The 21,678-nt window shown below is 40.9% G+C and overlaps 1 protein-coding gene across 5 annotated transcripts in view; it reads right to left on the bottom strand.

Annotated features, from left to right (window-relative positions):
• topaz1 (testis and ovary specific TOPAZ 1) overlaps positions 1 to 21,678 on the bottom strand; it is an 84,641-nt gene that overhangs the window by 23,628 nt on the left and 39,335 nt on the right. For all 5 annotated transcript variants that reach the window (XM_072570971.1, XM_072570970.1, XM_072570973.1 and 2 more), the window contains 6 exons: positions 21,365 to 21,490; positions 20,968 to 21,031; positions 19,133 to 19,284; positions 18,400 to 18,492; positions 16,918 to 17,033; positions 16,542 to 16,608 (listed from right to left, as the gene is read on the bottom strand). In XM_072570971.1, the coding sequence (XP_072427072.1) occupies positions 16,542 to 16,608; positions 16,918 to 17,033; positions 18,400 to 18,492; positions 19,133 to 19,284; positions 20,968 to 21,031; positions 21,365 to 21,490 (618 nt within the window). The remainder of the gene's footprint in view (positions 1 to 16,541; positions 16,609 to 16,917; positions 17,034 to 18,399; positions 18,493 to 19,132; positions 19,285 to 20,967; positions 21,032 to 21,364; positions 21,491 to 21,678) is intronic.

The following is a 21,678-nucleotide window of genomic DNA, read 5'->3' as shown; positions in this document are numbered from 1 at the left end:
GATTACAATAACAGATTTAGATGAGAACAAATTGGAAGAGATCCAAATGGAGTGTAAACACTGGCATGGACAGTTGGGCCAAATGGCTGGTGTATGATATATTCTAGATGATTCAAAGATGGGCCACCCAGTTATGCTTATGACTAAAAAATACTCCCAAATGTAATACTGAATGCATACATTATACAAAGCACAAGTTACTTATTACAGGAACTCCAAAAGTTGTTTTCAGGATATTTAAGAAAGTTGAACTGCTTAAATTGGTCAGTAGTACATTGCAAGTTACAAGTTAGAAAAATCCAACAACGTAAAGGTCAAATTTTTTTCCTTTTTCCATGTATTTCTGTTGGTATCAAAGTAGGAAAGTTTCATCTCAATCTTCACAAAAACATGTCGTCAGATCACTCCAACAGAACAGCTTACTAAAAAAAAACAGCAGAACTGAAAATTAGAACTAGATTCTTCCATTTTCTGTCAACATTCAAATCAGAGCAAAGAACCAGAAGCACAGGAAGCAAAGCAACTTACACAAACTCCATTATAAATTGACAACTAAAACAAGCTAATTAGCACTGCCAGACAGCTACTAAGTAGACAGCAGTGAGTGAACAATATTTGTGCTGCTCCAGCCACTGACTAAATGGGCAAAAGTAGGCAGGTCTGAAATTAATGAAGTTACGATGACCACAGGGCACTGCAAAACACAAGTCAACGAGCAGCAGGCACAGCAACCAGTTAACTACAAAATCAAATAGTAAATTAAGGAACTTGTGACACATCCAGCACATCAAGGGCAATAGGTATGAAACATATTAATTGGAGAAGTTGGCACAGCAACTAAATCGAACTAGCAGAGCACCAGCAAACGAACATTCAGACAGCAGCAGGTAGAGCAAAATAAAATTGAATGCATTTGGCACTTGCGAATCAATACCCCTTTCCTACCTTTGCCAATGTTTCCTGCCACTAAGCGACTTGTGCCAGTTTCACCGGCAGTTAACTTTTCAAAACGTTACGATCGATTATCATATAACTGCCAACTGTAAAGATGAGTTAAAGAAAAAAAGTAAACGCGTCTTTCAGCTTAAAGTAGCCTTTGGAACTTAAAACAATTAGAACTACTTAAAGCAGGCATTCAAATACAGTATTTTAACCTGTTTAAATGCATGTGAAGTTTTCCCAGTATTTTAAAGATTGTAATCGAGCATTAAGTTAAATCACTGGAAGTAAAGTTTTTCTTAATGAGGATCCATGGGTGCTTTTTTGGGGGGGCGGGGGAGGGGAGGAGAGGAGAGGTTCTTAAAACCCTGGTGCTTTCAGTATTTATATAGTCAGTTTTACAGCATAGTAAGAAAGGGGCCTTCCAGTCCACTATGCCTGTGCCAGATAACCAACCACCTATACATTCTGATCTGTTTTTCCAGCATTTTACCCATAACCTAAAGTGCCACAGCAAACAAGGCTATCATCTAAATTTTACTGAAATGTTCTGACAGTTCCCACCGCTAACACCTTTTCCAGGTCATGACTTCCAACATTCTCTAGGTGGAAAAAATTCTTCCTCAAATCCCATCTAAACCTCCTGCCCTTTATTTCAAATCTATGCTGGTGGTGCCATATGATGTCACTGAATTAATCAAGGCTCAAGTTAGTGCTCTGGGAGACAATCAAATACTACCACAGCAATTGGTAAAATTTACAGTATTTAATAACGTTGGAACAGAAGTTAATCTCTGTAATGGTGCTAATGACTATCAATTGTTCATTTATGTCCTTTAGGGAAGGAAATTTGTCTTCCTGCCCTGATGTGGCCTACATACTACTCCAGACCCATCGCAATATAGTTGACTTTTAACTGCCTCCTGAAATGGCTAAATAAGCCACTCAGTTATAGAGTCACAGAGCTGTACAGCACAGAAACAGACCCTTTGGTACAACTTCTCCATGCCGACCAGTTATTCTAAACTATTCTAGTCCCATTTGCCAGCACTTGGCCCACATGCCTCTAAGACTTTTCTATTCATATACTCATCCAGATGCCTTTTAAATGCTATAGTTACACCAGCCTCCTCCACATCCTCTGGCAGCTCAACTGATACACATACCACCTTCTGTGTGAAACGTTGCCCCTCTCACCCTAAACCTATGCCCTCTGGTTCTGGACTCCTCCAGTCCAGGGAAAAGACTTTGTCTATTTATCCTCTTCATGCCCCTCATTATCTTATAAACCTTGATAAAGTCACCCCTCAGCCTCCGACGCTCCAGGGAAAACAGCCCCAGCCTATTCAACCTCTCCCTTTAACTCAAACCCTTTTCTGAACCCTTTCAAGTTTCACAACATCTTTCCGATAGGAAGGAGACCAGAATTGCATGCAATATTCCAAAAGTGGTCTAACCAATGTCCTGTACAGCCGCAACATGACCTCCCAACTCCTGTACTCAATACCCTGACCAAAGGAAAGCATACCAATCGCCTTCTTCACTATCCTATCTACCTGCAACGCCATTTTCAAGAAACTATGAACCTGCACTCCAACGTCTCTTTGTTCAGAAACACTCCCTAGGGCCTTACCACTAAGTGTACAAGTCCTGCTAAATTTGCCTTTCCAAAGTGCAGCAGCTCACATTTATCCAAATTAAACTCCATCTGCCATTCCTCAGCCCAATGGCCCATCTGATCAAGATCTCGTTGTACTCTGAGGTAACTCTCTTTACTGTCCACTACACCTCCAATTTTGGTGTCATCTGCAAACTTACTAACCATACCTCCTATGTTCACATCCAAATCATTTATGTAAATGATGATTAGTGGACCCAGCACCGATCCTTGTGGCACTCCACTGGTCACAGGCCTATACTCTGAAAAGCAACCCTCCACCACCATACTCTGTCTTCTACCTTCGAGCCAGTTCTGTATCCAAATGGCTGGGTCTTCTTGTATTCCACGAGATCTAACCTTGCTAACCAGTGTCCCATGGAGAACCTTGTCAAACGTCTTACTGAAGTCCATATAGATCATGTCCACTGCTCTGCCCTCAATCCTCTATTTCTTCTTCAAAAAAAACTCAATCAAGTTCGTAAGACATGATTTCCCATGCACAGAGCCACTCTATCCCAAATCAGTCCTTTCCTTTCCAAACACTTGTACATGCTGTCCCTCAGGATTCCCTCCAACAATTTGCCCACCACCAATGTCAGGCTATAGTTCCCTGGCTTTTCCTTACCACCTTTCTTAAATAGTGGCACCACATTACCCAACCTCCAGTTTTCCGGCACCTCACCCGTGACAGTTGATGATACAAATATCTCAGCAAAGGGCCCAGCAATCACTTCCCTAGCTTCCCACAATGTTCTAGGGTACACCTGATCAGGTTCTAGGGATTTATCCACCTTAATCTGTTTCAAGACATCCAGCACTTCCTCCTCTGTAATATGGACATTTTTCAAGATGTCACCATCAATATCCCCACATTCTATATCTTCCCTGTCCTATTCCACTGTAAACACTGATGAAAAATACTCATTTCATATCTCCTCCACGCAAAGGCTGCCTTGTTGACCTTTGAGGGGCCCTATTCTCTCCCTGGTTACCCTTTTGTCCTTAATGTATTTATAAAAACCCTTTGGATTCTCCTTAACCCTATTTGCCAAAGCTATGTTCCCTTTTTGCCCTCCTGATTTCCCTCTTAAGTATACTCCTACTGCCTTTGTACTCTAAGGATTCACTCGATCTATCCTGTCTATACCTGACATATACTTCCTTCTTTTTCTTAACCAAACCCTCAATTTCTCTGGTCATCCAGCATTCCCTATACCTACCAGACTTTACTTTCACCCTAACAGAAATATACTTTCTCTGGATTCTTGTTATCTCATTTCTGAAAGCTTCCAATTTTCCAGCCATCCTTTTACCTGTGAACATCTGCCCCAATCAGCTTTTGAAAGTTCTTATCTAATTCCGTCAAAATGGGCTTTCCTCCAATTTAGAACTTCAACTTTTAGATCTGGTCTATCCTTTTCCATCATTATTTTAAAACTAATAGAATTATGGTCACTGGCCCCAAAGTGCTGCCCCACTAACCCTCAGTCACCTGGCCTGCCTTACTTCCCAAGGGTCAGTCAGGTTTCGCTCCTTCTCTAGTAGGAATATCTACATACTAATCAGAAAGTTTTCTTGTACACACTTAAATCCCTCTCCAGCTAAACCCTTAACGCTGTGGCAGTTCCAGTCTATATGCTTGGAAAGTTAAATCCCCTACCACAACCACCCTATTATTCTTACAATTAACTGAAATCTCCTTACAAATTTGTTTCTCAATTTCCCGTTAACTATTAGGGGGTCTATAATACAATCTCAATAAGGTTATCATCCCTTTCTTATTTCACAGTTCCATCCAAATAACTTCCCTGGATATATTCCCAGGAATATCCTCTCTAGGTACAGCAGTAATGCTATTCCTTATCAAAAATGGTACTCCCCCTCCTCTCTTGCCCCCCACCCACCCCCTTTTTCTCCTTCTTATCGCATTTGTATCCAGAAACATTAAGCTGCCAGTCCTGTCCATCCCTGAGCAGTGTTTCTGGAATTGTTATGATATTCCAGTCCCATGCTCCTAACCATGCCCAGAGTTCATGTGGCTTCCTGTTCGGACTCTTGCATTGAATTAAATGCGGTTTAGTTTATCAGACTACGTGTTCAAAGGCATTTGGGGATGGATAACAGATGCCTGCAACATCCACACTCCCTTCCTGTACTACTTTCATGCAAAATGTGGATAGGTTGATCCAGAAATTGAGAAGCGAATTAAGACCACCAAGGAAAATACAGTCCGTGTGAGAGACTTGAATGAGGTCAAGTACCTTTGGCATTAGGAACCATAAATGGGATGGAGCTTCCTCTTCAATGTGGAGCAACAGTGATCTCCATGTACAGCAAAATGTGGTTACTCTCCAACAGCAGCGTGAAAGAAGCCGGATTAATTAAACAGGCAACTAGGATTCCTTCATTCTGTTGCAATCTTCTGTAAGTTAGTTAACACATTACAGCAAGTCAAAGGGTTGCTAATGGCTGATAAAGGTTAGACCCTTGAGGTCAGCAGATGGCTGGAGGATTATGTCGGAAAACTTGGACTCTCTTGCACTTTATGTTTTAAAAATGCAATGCAGCTTCAAATGTGCCAGAACCTAATTAATTAAGGAATACCCACAAACATACTACTAGAAGCATGTGAAGCTACCCTAATCTAATGCCAGCACTGCAATTTACAAGGTCCAGTTTAAATCCTGTCTTTACTTTGTATGACAGAATAATATTCAGTAGCACGAAGGAGCATCTGCTGACCAGCAATGTTACAACTATTCGTGATTAGTTGATGGATTACTTATTCTGGTTGCTGCCGTACATGTTTGGAGCTTTGTGACACTTAACTAAAGTTTCAATATTTTACAGGACATGGTCTGGCTGGTGCCGAAGTAGGTTTTGTTCCTTAAAAAGTTCTATTGAAACAAAGTGCATCCAAAAACGTAGGATAGCTCTTCCTCTTGTAGTTGAACTGATCCATGAACAAAGCCAACAGTCAAGAGCAGTCGTTCTCAGCAGTAGGTAATTATCTCCCCAGGGTCTTTAAAAAGGAATTCCCTTACCTTGCCTTTAATGTGGAAATAGGTTCAAAACCGTCTTGCTTCACTATAGGTGTGATGATTTAAATTTACAAATTGTTGCATCCACAATCTCAAAAGTAGAGTTAGGATAGCAATACTTGTGGTTGTCAAGGTGACTGCAGCTCAATTTTAATGCATCCAGCTCCTTTCAGGGTGCTGTTGGAGAGTTATCACATTTTGCAGCACACGGAGGTCACGGTTTCTCCACATTGAAGAGTAAGCTCCATCCCATTTATGGTTTCCAAAGCCAAAAAACAAATTTAGCATGAGGACTTGGGCAGATTTCTCAATTCAAGGTGTGAGTGACCACACACATTGGCTTGCTGGGGCCTCATGGTCATTTTAATGGACCAAAGGGATTCTAATTCCTCAATCTACAGACAACTAGGATTCATTCATTCTGCTGCAATCCTCTATCAGTTAGTTAACAGATTACAGCAAGTCAAAGGGTAGCTAATGGCTGATAAAGCTTAGACACTCAAGCTTGCATCTTCAATTCACGTAATATGTGCAGCAGACCTGAAGTGAGAGCCAAGTTGCTACCATGAACAGCTCACAACTGCCATCCTTAAGCAATAGCTCATTGCCTAGGTCTCTCTGAATAAGCCCTCTGTGCATTCTGTTAAACAGGTATCAAGATTTAGAATGATTTGGAGATGTCGGTGTTGGATAGGGGTGTACAAAGTTAAATATCACACAACACCAGCTTATAGTCCAACAGGTTTAATTGGAAGCACACCAGCTTTCAGAGCGCCGTTCCTTTATCAGATTTAGAACGGTATCTTGTACAACCTGATCACTATGAGAAAAAGAGCCCTGACCACAACTATCGTGCAAGAAGCTGAGAGACAGTTGCACAATCAGGAGGAACAACAGGAAGCAAGACTGGCTAAGACATTTACAGCCCTTTTCATAGAACATATAGAACATAGAACAATACAGCGCAGAACAGGCCCTTCAGCCCTCGATGGTGCGCTGACCTATGAACTATTCTCAGCTCGTCCCCTGCTCGAGAAGAAGTATTAATGAGTGATTATCCTTTATGTTACCTTGAATCACACTCCTGCACTCACTTCACTGTTCCCTGATTACTTGTCAACTTTTGTTTTAAAAAGGCATTGTTGGAAAGAGAATAAAAAGCATATTCCAATCTCGATTAATAAATGTGACTATGAATTTAAAAAGCCAATCCCATGTACATTCCCTTCGTGCCAGGCCTCGTGTCCCTTTGCCTCTCTTGGCATTGCTATACAATGTTTCTCCAGTGGCTGCAGCCTGGGTGGTGGAAGGCACTTACCCTCCAGGTTAGACCACAGATGGCCTTGAAAGGGCTGCCTCAGTCAGTCTTGCTTACTAAAGCCAAGCTTTATACTGACCCTTTTCAGTCTGTGCTGCTGCAATCTGGGCTGGTTTATTCACAGGCCAGAGTGAAAATCCCTACAGTGTGGAAGCAGGCCATTCAGCCCATCAAGTCCACACAACCCTTTAATGAACATCCCACACCCACGCCACCACCCAATCCCCCTTCCTCCTCCTCCTCCTCCCCCCCCCAATCCCCCTTCCTCCTCCTCCTCCTCCCCCCCCCAATCCCCCTTCCTCCTCCTCCTCCTCCCCCCCCCCCCCCCCCAAAGACCCACATTCCCCATCCCCTTTCCTCCCCCTCCCAACTGCCCCCCCCCCCCCATTATTTCCTGGGATCAGAGAAAGCTCCAGAAATCACAACGCAGAATTTATTGGGGATCTAAGTGACGTGAACTATGAAGAGCTGAGACACAGAATCAGCTGACAAGTATAGTGAGACCCATATCAACATCAAAAGCAACTCACACCATCTTTTATGCTTTTCACAAGCAGCATAGCAAGATTCTCTGGGTAGCGATGAGATGGTAATTAATGGAGATTAAAACTTGATATACAACTTATTAATGGTACAACCCATCTCATTAATATCAAGGCTCCCACCTTATCAAACAAGCTTAGTGTTAGGAAACCTCACCAAGAAAACAGGACTGTGCACCTGATGGATTCAGATCAGCACATGCTCCAGATGAGCTACAACTAAAATACTGCCCAGAACACAAGTCACATGCACACCTCTTACACAAGCACTGGCATTCAGCGTCAGCCCCACGCTCAATGAATTGGCAGTGTGCTCTGAAAGTGCAAACTTGCATTGCAGGGCGAGCCAGAAATTAGCATTGCAAGGCTGCAGTGGGGACATTGTACACACAGGCACAGGCATCCCAGTTCACAGACTGGGCTGTCTGCTTGCTCTCTCATGCTCACTCACCTAGCAGCTTCGTGCATGACCAGAGAATCATTGCCATGCCAGCACACAGTTACAAAAGACAGAGTCACCATCAGTCGGTTGGTAATGTGGCAGTCAATCTGGTAATTGGTTAGGGATGGGGTGGCGATTGAATGGGAGTGCTGATGCACTCGGAGATGTATAGGTACAATCTAGGTCGGACTAGGACTGTCTGTTTGTGTCCCTAATCAAGGAAGTAGGCAGTGGCTAATAAATGAATGACCAGCCCTCAATTGGTCACTTACGTCAGGCAATGGATTGAAAAACACAAGGAGATGCACAGGTAGATAGGTTTGGTGGAGATTTGGGAAGCGTGGAGCCTTATGGGGTTTACAGGCCAGGCTACAAGGTAGGGAATGTGAATGTTTTGGTGGTGTTGGGGGGTTGCTCACTGGCACATTCAGGTGGAGGCTGGAGCTACTGAGAGGGGAACACCCACAGTTACTTTCCATAGCGATGCAACTTTGACTTTGTTAAAAAAAAACATAAGATTCGGTCCATTGTCTTTGATCCCTTCAAACTCAAAGTCAAATCGTTAATTCAATTGAAACATACATCTAACTGACCAGCTACCAGATCAAGGGTCTTCCATTATGCTGCAGTTGAGAGAAATGTGATCTCATTGACAAGAAATTGTGTAAAATTCACCTTATTCTACCATTTTAGCTTTCATTCTCGAACAAGGATTTCCCTATTTTTACATGCACAATTGATCTGCAATAGGTAGTAGAGACGTGATATCTTTAAGACACAGATGGATAGATTCTTATTGGCCAGGAGATCAGGGGCAGAGGTAAATGTGCATAGGGAATTCAAAACACAAAACGATCAGCCATGGTCTTACTGATTGCAGGAACAGGTTCAAGAAATCCAATGATCCACTCTCACTCCTATTTTGTATGTTTGTAAATACATCAAGTATGGAATGAGTGGGAAGTTTAGATTCCTGGAGAATTTGTATGCAATTAGAAGATTAGGCAAAAGTGAGGACTGCAGATGCTGGAAACCAGAGTTTAGATCAGAGTGGTGCTGGAAAAGCACAGCAGGTCAGGCAGCATCCGAGGAGCAGGAATATCGATGTTTCAGGCAAAAGCCCTTCAGCAGGAATAGAGGCAGTAAGCCTCCAGGGTGGAGGGATAAATGGGAGGGGGTGGAAGAAGAGGAGCTGGGAAGAAGGCAGCATAGACTACAATAGGTGAACGGGGGTGGGGATGGAGGTGATAGGTGGAGGGGAGGGTGGAGCAGATAGGTGGGAAGGGAGATAGGCAGATAGGACAGGTCATGAGGACAGTGCTGAGCTGGAAGTTTGTAACTGGGGTAAGGTAGGGGGAGGGGAATGAGGAAACTGGTGAAGTCCACATTGATGCCCTGGGGTTGAAGTGTTCCGAGGAAGAAGATGAGGCATTTTTCCTTCAGGTGTCACGTGGTGAGGGAGCAGCGGTGGAGGTGGCCCAGGACCTGCATGTCCTCAGCAGAATGGGAGGGGGGAGTTGAAATGTTGGGCCACAGGGCTGTGGGGTTGATTGGTGCAGGTGTCCCAGAGATGTTCCCTGAAGCTCTCTGCCAGGAGGCGTCCAGTCTCCCCAATGTAGAGGAGACCGCATCGGGAGCAACAGATACAATAAATGACATTGGTGGATGTGCAGGTGAAACTTTGATGGATGTGAAAGGCTCCTTTGGGGCCTTGGATGGTGGTGGGTGAGGTGGTGTGGGCGCAGGTTTTGCAATTCCTGTGGTGGCAGGGGAAGGTGCTAGGAAGGGAGGGTGGGGTGTTGGGGGGGCGTGGACCTGACCAGGTAGTTATGGAGGGAACGGTCTTTGTGGAAATTGTAAAGGGGTGGGGAGGGAAATATATCCCTGGTGGTGGGGTCCGTTTGGAAGTGGCGGAAATGTCGGCGGATGACGCGGTTAATGCGAAGGTTGGTAGGGTGGAAAGTGAGGACTGGGGGGTTCTGTCCTTGTTACGGTTGGAGGGGTGGGGTTTGAAGGCGGAGGTGCGGGGTGTGAATGAGATGCGTTGGAGGGCATCTTCAACCACGTGAGAAGGGAAATTGTGATCTCTAAAAGGAGGAGGCCATCTGGTAGGTCGTGCCTCACAAACCTTATTGAGTTCTTTGAGAAGGTGACCGAACAGGTAGATGAGTATAAACCGGTTGATGTGGTGTATATGGATTTCAGCAAGGCGTTCAATAAGGTTTATACAAAGTGCGTAAGAATGGGATTGTGGGAGATATAGCAGTTTGGATCAGTAATTGGCTTACTGAAAGAAGACAGATGGTGGTGGTTGATGGGAAATGTTCATCCTGGAGTCCAGTTACCAGTGGTGTACCGCAAGGGTCGGTGTTGGGTCCACAGCTGTTCATCATTTTTATAAACGACCTGGATGAGGGCATAGAAGGGTGGGTTAGTAAATTTGCAGACAACACTAAGGTCGGTGGAGTTGTGGATAGTGACGAAGGATATTGTAGGTTACAGAGAAACATAGATAAGCTGCAGAGCTGGGCTGAGAGGTGGCAAATGGAGTCTAATGTGGACAAGCGTGAGGTGATTCACTTTGGTCGGAGTAACCGGAATGCAAAGTACTGGGCTAATGGTAAGATTCTTGGTAGTGTAGATGAGCAGAGAGATCTCGGTGTCCAGGTACACAGATCCTTGAAAGTTGCCACCCAGGTTGACAGGGTTATTAAGAAGGCATACAGTGTTTTAGCTTTTATTAATAGAGGGATTGAGTTCCGGAACCATGAGGTTATACTACCACTGTACAAAACTCTGGTGCGGCTGCACTTGGGAGTATCGTATACAGTTCTAGTCACCGCATTATAAGAAGGATGTGGAAGCTTTGGAAAGGGTGCAGTGGAGATTTACTAGGATGTTGCCTGGTATGGAGGGAAGGTCTTACAAGGAAAGTCTGAAAGACTTGAGGCTGTTTTCATTAGAGAGAAAGGTTGAGAGGTGACTTAATAGAGACATACAAGATAATCAGAGGGTTAGATAGGGTGGACAGGGAGAGCCTTTTTCCAAGTATGGTGACCATGAGCACAAGGGGGCATAGTTTTAAATTGAGGGGAGATAGGTATAAGACAGATGTCAGAGGTAGTTTCTTTACTCAGATAGTAGTAAGGATATGGAATGCTTTACCTGCAACGGTAGTAGATTCACCAAGTTTAAGTACATTTAAGTCGTCATTAGACAAGCATATGGACGTACATGGAATAGTGTATGTTAGATGGGCTTCAGATTGGTATGACAGATCAGCGCAACATCGAGGGCCGAAGGGCCTGTACTGCGCTGTAATGTTCTATGTCTATGTAAATACAAGAAACACTCATGGCATGGCTATACGATCAGTGCTCAGAACCTATATATGGACAAGCATCAAATCCAATGTGAGTCGTAAGAGGAAGGGAGGTGAGTGAAGTAATATTGATAGATACAATTGTCAAGGGAGCACAGTCATTTTTGCAATATGCAAGAAATCCCAAATAGTGCTGCCTTGCAGATACCAGGACAAAGAGGTAAGGAAAGGAACCCTGGTAAAAGGGAGGAATCAGCCAGAAAATACAGTGCAAATTCACTGATGACAAAAGAAACAAGTAGGATTCAGGAAATCCCTGCAAAAGGGACTCAAGAATTTGAGGACTGGGTTATGTATGAAGCATTCCTAACAGATCCATCACAAGAACAGCCAATTAAAAAGTAAACGTTTAACGTATGGTAAGTATGGGAGAAGGATTCAAATTTCTGAAATTGTAACAAGTAGTATCAACAGAATTCTGAAATACAACTGAAACTTTGTGGAGTGCTAACATACAGATGAGAGACAGGATTTCAACTCATGTTACAAGCAAAAACTAAGAGCAGACTGCCTGAAAGGGAAGAAAGATTTAGATCTAGAAAACAGATGTCAGAAGACTGAAGGAGGTTAAACTGTGCAAGATAAGAAATCATGTAAGGTAACCAAAAGAAAGCTGCAAAATTAGTGGAATCTAAACTATTAAAAGATTATGGGAGAATGGTAAACAGCATGAAATTGGACTAGGTTGATCATGTGCAGGAAATCGTTAACAGACTTGGATGAACAGTGGTTGGTGTGTTGTAGCAACCTGTGATTTATTATAAAAAGCATGACCTCAGAGTTAATAAGAGCAACACTAAGTAACACCAGCCAGCATACAAACATAACATTTACCAACCACTCTCTCAATTGGAGAGCGTTTTCCAGTCACAAACACAAGTTGATTACATGGTCTCTCAATTCTGACACAACCAATCTTTATTTCCCAATCTCCTACACTTCTAGTTTTGATTCATAATTAGGACATAATCAGGCCCTCAAAATAGAACTCAATCTCAGTTCACAGCTCCACAGATTTTGGAGATCTGTCTAACTGATTATTTTCTTTCGTATGACTGACCTTTAGGAGTTAAAAACAATGACTGCAGATGCTGGAAACCAGATTCTGGATTAGTGGTGCTGGAAGAGCACAGCAGTTCAGGCAGCATCCAAGTAGCTTCAAAATCAACGTTTCGGGCAAAAGCCCTTCCTTTATTCCTGATGAAGGGCTTTTGCCCGAAACGTCGATTTCGAAGCTACTTGGATGCTGCCTGAACTGCTGTGCTCTTCCAGCACCACTAATCCATGAACTTTAGAGTTTCTGCAACCTACTCGTTTTACTTTGCTTACCTTTCAATAGTTTATTAAGAAACATTTCTCACTGCAGATGAGCTTCTAAAGACGGAAACCAGTGCTAAAAGGTCCTTTTTCCCAAAATCCAAGATTCCCAATATTTTTTCAAGAACATGTCTCTCATTCTTGAAACAAAAGTTCCTCAAGTTAAAAAAAAAAGACAATGATGATGGACTGCAGATTAAGTCCAAGTCTAGGTCAGCTCTTAATGAAGCAGAAGAAATGAATGCACTCCCTTTACAAAAATACTGTTCTTTCTTCCTAGCATCCACCTCTGACTGAGAGAAAAATAACAAAGGGCGGGCAGTTGAGGATCTCAATTTTGACTGAACATATTCTTGAAAGGTTCACTACATCACCTCTCACGTCTGACACAGCCAAACAGCCTTTTACTTGCTAGTCTTCTCATCATTTTATAACCACAGAAAGAAATGAAAGTTACTTCAACATCTGCCCACCACAAGTTTTTGCTCACAGTTCGAGATTAATCGTTACTTCCAAATGCTTATCAATCCTGCAAGATTGGTCATATAGGAAATACCAGAAGTAGGTTATTCAGCCCCTGCTCCATCACAACTAGATCTTGTACTTCAGCAACATTTTTCCACAGTATTCTCATTCTTTTGTTATCTTTAATATACAAAAATGTATCAATCTGTATTGATCATACTTAAATGACAAATCTCCACAGCCTTCTGGAATAGCAAATTCCAAAGACTCGTTTGCATCACATGAAGAAATTCCTCCTCACTTCAGTCCTAAATGGTCAACAACTTCTTAGCCAATGTACCCGGTTGTAGAGACAGGGGAAACATTCTTCCTACATCTAGTCTGTCAAACCCTGTAACAATTTTGCATGCTTAGAGATAGTCCTTCATTCTTCTAAACCCAAAAAAAGGCTAGTCTCCTCATTCTCCCCCCACAGGCTGATCCCACCATCCCAGAAATCCCTTTGTTATACTTGCCAAAGAGGCAGTACAATGTTACTTAAATAAAGAGACCAAAATTGTACCCAATACTCCTGGTGTATTCTCACCAAGGCCCTGTACAATTGTTAACAAGACTTCTTTATTGCTGCACTCAAATCCTCTTGCAATAAAGACCAACTCATCAAGATACAAGGTTTGAGATTTATGTAAATTTTAAACATAATTTATCTTATGGTTTGGATTTTGAACTGGAGACAGGAGCATTGGTCGGTGTACGAGTACCAACTTGACAGTAAATCTAGAGCCTTTTTTAAAAAACAAATAGAGTCATAGAGATGTACAGCACGGAAATAGACCTTCAGTCCAACCTGTCCACGCCGACCAGATATCCCAACCCAATCTAGTCCCACCTGCCAGCACCTGGCCCATATCCCTCCAAACCCTTCCTATTCATATACCCATCCAAATGCCTTTTAAATGTTGCAATTATACCAGCCTCCACCACTTCCTCTGGCAGCTCATTCCACACACATACCACCCTCTGCGTGAAAAAGTTGCCCCTTAGGTCCCTTTTATATCTTTCCCCTCTCACCCTAAACCTATGCCCTCTAGTTCTGGGCTCCCAGACGCCAGGGAAAAGACTTTGTCTATTTATCCTATCCATGCCCCTCATAATTTTGTAAACTTCTGTAAGGTCACTCCTCAGCCTCCGACACTTCAGGGAAAACAGCTCCAGCCTGTTCAGCCTCTCCCTGTAGCTCAAATCCTCCAACCCTGGCAACATCCTTGTAAATCTTTTCTGAACCCTTTCAAGTTTCACAACATCTTTCCAATAGGAAGGAGACCAGAATTGCACGCAATATTCCAACAGTGGCCTAACAAATGTCCTGTACAGCTGCAACAAGAAACAATCCTGGGGTGATAATTAGTATTCATTTGAATTGTCGAATCCATACAATGCAAAAGTAAGCCATTTGGCCATCAAGTCCACTCCAACTCTCCAAAGAGCATCCCACCCAGAGCCATTACCCCCCCCCGCACCCCGCCAGTCCTGAACCCGAGTCCCTGGTGTTGTGAGGCATTAGTGCTAACCACTGTGTCGCCCCTACTTGAGTGTTCTACAATTGGACAGAGTAAATATTAAAAAATATTAGCTTGCTTTTAGTTTCAAAGGTAGATTTTTTTTTGCTTAAGGGCAAAACCCATAGCTTGAGAAGCTTTTGGTTTCAACTTGCAAACAACCTGACGGACATTGGATGTATGAAATCACTTCTCCCGAAGAAAGGTTTAGCACTGCTAGGAAATAGGTTACTTCAGAGTAAGAGCTTTTGTTTGCAAGTTCCAGATCAGTAGGGATAGGACTATTTGACACTGGGAAAGGTGAAGCTCAACTGTGAGACTATGCAACAAAGAGACTACCAAATTTGCAAAAAAACAGGAATTGAAAGCTAAGCCAAACCTACTGCGGTATAGATAGGGTTAATGATAGCTGTCTTTTTCAAAGAATGAGGGGATTTCCAAGACTAGGGGGCACATTTTTAAGCTGAGAGGAGAGAGATTTAATAAAAAGATAAACAGCAATTTTTTTTTACAGAGGGGGATCATGTTTAAAACAAACTTCCTGATAAAAGATGGATGTGGGCACAGTTACAATGTTTAAAAGACATTTAGAGAAGTGCAGGAATAGGAAAGGTTTGGAGGGATGTGTACCAGGAGCAGGTAGGTAGGACCAGCTTAGTTTGGGATTATTCTCGGCATGGACTAATTGGACCGAAGAGTCTGTTTTCGTGCTGTGATTCTGTGACTCCATGCGAAAGAGGATTCTCTCTCTGATGTTGGAGTATTCTATGTTTCAGATAGGATTGTATTTTTTACTATGAGTTCTACATAAATAAGTTTGGTGTATTCTATTTCATTTGCATTTCAATAACAAACTGTTTTATTGTTAAAACCAAATCTATGACACACTGAAAGACCATATTGTTAAATAAAAACAAAATAAAACAAAATGATTTATTGAGCCAGATTTCAGTCTGAGATTGGACTTCGATCTAGTAGTAACATTGGCTGGGACTGTAATTTCATTTCCCTCCCTGTTTGCTGCAGCTGCATGCTAGCTTTCAGGAGGAAACTATAGGGAGATTGGGAAGTAAAAAGGGACTTGACTGCATGGGGTGAGAGAGTTTACAGGGTTAACCTTGCAAGAATATTCCACTCAGAAACAAGGACACGCAAATCTCTTAGGACATGAGCATTTCCTAATCCTCACCATTTAAAATAATTTAAAATTTCTATTTTTTCCTCCCAAAGTGGATAACTTAAACATTTTTTCCATATCATATTTTACTTGGCCTAAGTGCCTGCAGCCTCTTTATGCTCTGCTCAAAATTCATAGTCTCATGTAAATTGGGACATCAGCAAGCTTTGAAATTTGGACCCTACATCCAAATCACTGATACACACTGTGAATAGCTGGGGTCCCAACTGCTGCCCTTAGGCATCCTACATCACGCCAACACAAAATAACTCATTTATTCTTACTGTTTTCTGTCCATTACCCAATTCTCAACCCATGTCAGCATAATTCTACCAATCTCATGTGCTCCAATTGTATTTATTAATCTATGTTGGACCTGATTGAAAGTTTTCTGAAAACTCAGACACGCACACACAACATCTACAGGTTCCTTCTTATCAATTCTGCTAGTTAAGCCCATGAAAAACTCCAAATGGTTTGCCTGATATGGCATTCTTTTCATAAACTCATGTCGACACTGCCCACACCTACCATTATTTTCCAAGTGTCCAATTATCAACATTACTTTCAAATAAAGGATCCATTTATAGAAATCAGATGTTAGCATCTATACCACAAGCTGAAAGCACTCTTTATAAGAATGCCCATAAATATGAGTAAAAGTACAGAATACTTGGAGTTAAAAAAAAATTTAAACACCTCTATTTGAGCTACTGCAAAATTCAAGTTAAGCAGCTCTTCTGGTTCTGTTTGATCAGGAAGTAATCTGGAAAAGAAAAGAAAAACATGTAAATTTCAAGAAGAAATTGGATACATAATTAAAGAAGAAACATTAGCGATATTAAAGAGAAAGAGCAATGGGAGGAGTGGCACTAATCAGATTGCTCTTTCAATAGGTCAGCAGAGGTACGCTGAGCAATTTTAAGAATCTTTCAAAAGGTCCAAATAAAACTCACCTCCACTGACATACACACACACACACACCACTTTAAAATATTAGGGCAAATTGCTTAGTATCATATCTTGCATAGGCAAAATTGTAAGCCTAACAAGAGGAAAATGGACAACTTTTTACCTTGGTTTAAGAGCCATGATGAAATCTATTTCTTGGTGAGGCACATGTAGCTGATTCAGCAGATACATCATGTAGTTAAACTGATCCAATTTAAACTTAAATCCCACTTCCGCAAGCTGTAAGAGTTTGCAAATTATTCTGTACATGAAAAGTCTTAAACACAAAACCTTCCCCATTATTTTTTTAGTTCAAATACAGAGATTTAATTAGAACTCCATTTACAAACGTATGACATGCCAGGACTCAATGGATTGCACTTTTTCCCCGGAGGTGAAAGGTTGTGAAAGCAATTCCATAACTTTCAGACACAAGAAAACCACAATAATTTTGAAAATACGTAGAAAGCATCCAGTCAAAATTAGAATGATTAATTGCACAATACATCTTGAAATATCAGCTCCAATCTCATCCTACTTAAACTTGTGTAACACAAATCTCAAGCACAAGCTGTTTAAGCAAAAGCAAAATATTACAAATGCTAGAAATCTTAGGAACAGAAGATGCTAGAAATACTCCAATCAGGTCATGTGGGATTAGCAAAGAGAGAAACAATTTTAACTTTCCAGTTCAATACCTGTCATGAGAACTGGGAGATGATTACAAATCTCTAACATTCTGCAGTTCTGATGGACAGTCGTCAATTTGAAATGTTCACTCTGTTTTTCTCTCTCCACATATTCTGCCAGACCTGTATATTTCTACCATTAGTTGGGTTTTTTTCCCCAGATTTCCAGCCTCCACCATATTTGATTTTTACATCACTAAGAAAATCTTCAAGCATAATATCAATAGAACACTTAAATTATGAACATCTTTAATGCCCCAGGGTTAGGTAGCTCAGGTGTAAAGATAGGAAGCAAAAGTCAGAGACAACCTTGTTATGAATAAGACCATATAAGATCATATAGTCAAAGGAGTATCTTCTACTCCTTGTGGAAGCAGCATATATTGTTAAGATAGTCCTGAAAACTAGAAAAATAAAATTAACTAAATACCTCTTCTACATCCCAGTCTATTTTATGAATAATTTAAGGCTCTATATTTATAAATCTACGAGTAACACACATACATATTAATACAAGATGTCTCCAACTTCTCCTCCCACAATTCAGTTAATCTAAAATATGCTAGCAATTATATGTTTGACCTCTTTTCTACAAAAGATAGAGAGTGGAATTAGTTATAGAGTCACAAACAGTGGTGTGGCTGATGACAGAGAGACTGAAAGAGACACAGACAGACAAGTGAGGAAGACAAAGAGAAGAGAGAACTAAAATTAGTAGGGAGGGATAGAAATATGGTTATGAGATCAGACAGATAGACAGACAGACACGTTTGTACCCTACTAGAGAAAACATGAAATTAACAAGTTCAATGAATATTTTAACAGTTGTCAATTAATGTAGTTAATCCTGCAATATATTCACAAAGATACCACATGCACTTCTATCACATGTATAAACAACCAACAGTTGTTCCTACCTTACAGGTTATCTCTATAAGATTGGGGACCATGGGCCTCGAGTCTGTGGATGCCACAAGATCAAATACATTGAGCAAAATGTCCCCATCTGGCTAGAAGAGAAAACATTTTCCATATGTTGAACAGAATCTGTTAACAATCAATATGGTTATAAAGAAGGGACAAGGATCAGTTCTGTTGTAAATGGAGAATCTGAGATTATCACATACAAAAATATGAATCAAGAGTAAATCACTGAGCCCATTGAAATTACTCCACCATTTGAGAAGATCATTGCTAATTTGACTGTAACCACAAATCCACATTCCCGCTTCCTGCTGATAACCTTTCAACCCTTGTTTAACAAGATTCTATGTACCTCTGCCTTAAAAGTATTCAAATACTCTGCTTCCACCTTCTTTCAGGGACAGAGTTTCAAAGGCTCACAACCCTCACAGAAAACGTTGCATGTAAACTCAGAGTTAAATGGATGATCCATGATTTTTAAACAGGAGCCATTAATTCAAAGATCCCCCTTATTCAAACTGGATCCAGATCCCTAACACTGTGAGACAGTGCTAACTACCATGCCACTGTACTGTCCAGCAACCAGTTTAAAACAACAGAAAGCAAATATTCAGGGACTGCTCATTGACACGGTTAGATTTTCAATTCTGTTTGATTTTATCTATGGCCAAGAGATAGGATAATCTAACTTGAAGTGAATAAGTTATCAATAAAACAGTTACTTACCAATACCTTCATGATCACTGCCATATTGAGCATTTCAAATACTTCTTGCAACATACGCAAGTTCAACAATGTGAAAAGTAGTCTGTTCATCAGTTGGGAACTACAGTAAATGCCAGGCGGAAAACTTCTGTAGTAACTTTTAAATATTCTCACTGAGCAGAAAAAGTATATGCATCACATTACTATCACACCATCAATAGAGTTGAGAATAATTTAATGGTCTTCAGCAATTTTTTCATGCTTACAGATATACTACTTGATATACTATCCTCAATTGAGAAGACAAAATATCTCACTTCATCCAAGTGATGAATCACTGGGAGCCACTGATCACCAAACAACATGTCCTTAGTTTCATGAAATGAAACTGGCCCAACTGGAAAACCCAAGAAAGATTGATCAGGGCTGAGACTTGAACCCTGACAAGCCTGATCAAGGGAAATTGCTTTGGTGCTGAAACCATGTTCTTCTCACCCAAACTTAAGTGACTGGAAACACTCGATGTCATATTTCAGTAACAGTTCAAAATCTCAACTGATTGATGCACTTCCCAAAAATATTACTTCTGCATCCATTCTGTTTATTTGCCTCTCTCTTGCAGATTCGGTCTAGACCGTCAAAGTGCATTCATTTCAAATTTCACTCATTTAATCTTTTCCACAGAATCTCACCATTGACATTTTAGTCAAACATCACAGTTAAAACAGTTCCTCACTCTGACATCAATTTATTTCTCATCTATAATATCTGTGATTTACCCAAATTTACTTAGGTCTTACTTTTCCTATCAGCGAAAAGCTTATCCAAAATTTTGATTTCATAGTAATGCTAACACCTTTTGTTGACCATTCCTAATCTGTCAAAATCACAACACACTTTCACAAAAGATGTCAGATGCAGCCAAATGGTGGCCTAAATACTACATAAAACATTTAATCCAGGAGGACTGCACAAATTGATAAATATATTACCTTAGAAGCATAAAACAGACATTAGGTAACATGGTAGGAGCAAGTTACTGCAGACACTAGAATCCATACTGAAAACAAAAAATGCTGGAGATCACAGCGGGTCAGAGCAAGCTATCATTTTGAGCTCTGAAGAGTCATCTAGACTCAAACCATTAGCTAGCTCTCTCTCATGGATGCTGTCTGACCTACTTGCTGTTTCACGAGGCAACAGGGCCTTGGTTTTCGAGACTGGATTACCTAGCATTTCAAAGGACAGTATGAGAAAGGCTTTGCAGTTCAGTAGGATAGTAAGATTACCTCCAGCTCTGGAGATTACCCATTTTAAATGTGATTCAAGATCTTTGGAAGAGAATAATCTTAGAATTTTTACTGACTGATTGATGGAGAACACTAATTCAATATAAAATTTCCCAATTGGAATGCAATTACTGATTTTTATTATTTATTAAGCACGTGTGCATAGTTGAAGGCCAGCATTTATTACCAATGTCTAATTACCCTCAAGACAACAGAGGAACTTGCTAGGAAATTTTACAGGGCGGATAAAATTTCAATCACACCATTGAAGGTATGGTGTCAGAGGCCAGCCTGGGTGACAATAAGCCAATTTTCTTTCCTAAAAAGGACATGCGTCAACCAGATAGATTTTTGTCACAAATAGAGTAGTTTCATGGTCATTATTACTGTTACTGGTCTTTCATGCCAGTGATTTATTTAATGATCCAAATCAAAATTCCCCAGCTAGTGCAGTAACATTCATACAATGTTATACTGACCAAATTAACTACACTATTGAAAGAATGTTAAAAGCCTGTGAGGAATAAAAGGCTTACATAAAATGGCACTGAACAAGCTTATTCATACCTGCACGCAACAAGAGATTCATTTTACCAGAATCCAAAAACTTCTGAACAATCTCCATACAGAACTGAATCAGGAAACGAATACAGAAAAGTTTCAATGAAGCATCCCAAAATTATAAACAACAAAAAAAAATGCAGGACAACAGCTGTCCATTTACACAGTTCAGATGCAACAATTAGATATTAACGGGTAAAAGATTTGTCACATTGTGCTTCAATTCTTGTCTTGTCAATGATTCATATTAGTGAACAAATTCAACACAAACATTAAAATTGCTAGGTAAGTAAATTAGTTTAAAAAAGCAGAATGCTATAAGAAATAACAGATCAATTAAAAAAAAGTAGTGCAGCTCAGAAGGTATATTGAAATCAAGAGTATTAATAAGTAATGCATTTACTTTTTCATCTCCTTTCTTAATTTCATGTCCAAACCTGCACCCATTTTTCCTGCATCCTTTAACTGTGGTGAAATAAAATCGGCAGTAACCAGATGGTAGTGCAGTCAACTCCAGTGGATAATTACACTAAAAGTAATGACAAAACAATTTAATGTCTAAATTATCTGCAGTGTTTCAAATTGTTTATCAAACTGGGGTTTGTAAACAAATGGGGGGAGGGGAGCATGTGTGTATTCACGCATTGTTACTTTCAGGTGGTTGACAAAGTCATATGAAAGTGCAAGGCAAGAGACAGCACCCGAGATTACTACTCC

The sequence above is a fragment of the Chiloscyllium punctatum genome, chromosome 5 (genome assembly GCF_047496795.1).
Source record: "Chiloscyllium punctatum isolate Juve2018m chromosome 5, sChiPun1.3, whole genome shotgun sequence".
NCBI lineage: Eukaryota > Metazoa > Chordata > Chondrichthyes > Orectolobiformes > Hemiscylliidae > Chiloscyllium > Chiloscyllium punctatum.
This window is presented reverse-complemented; position numbering and strand designations above follow the sequence as displayed.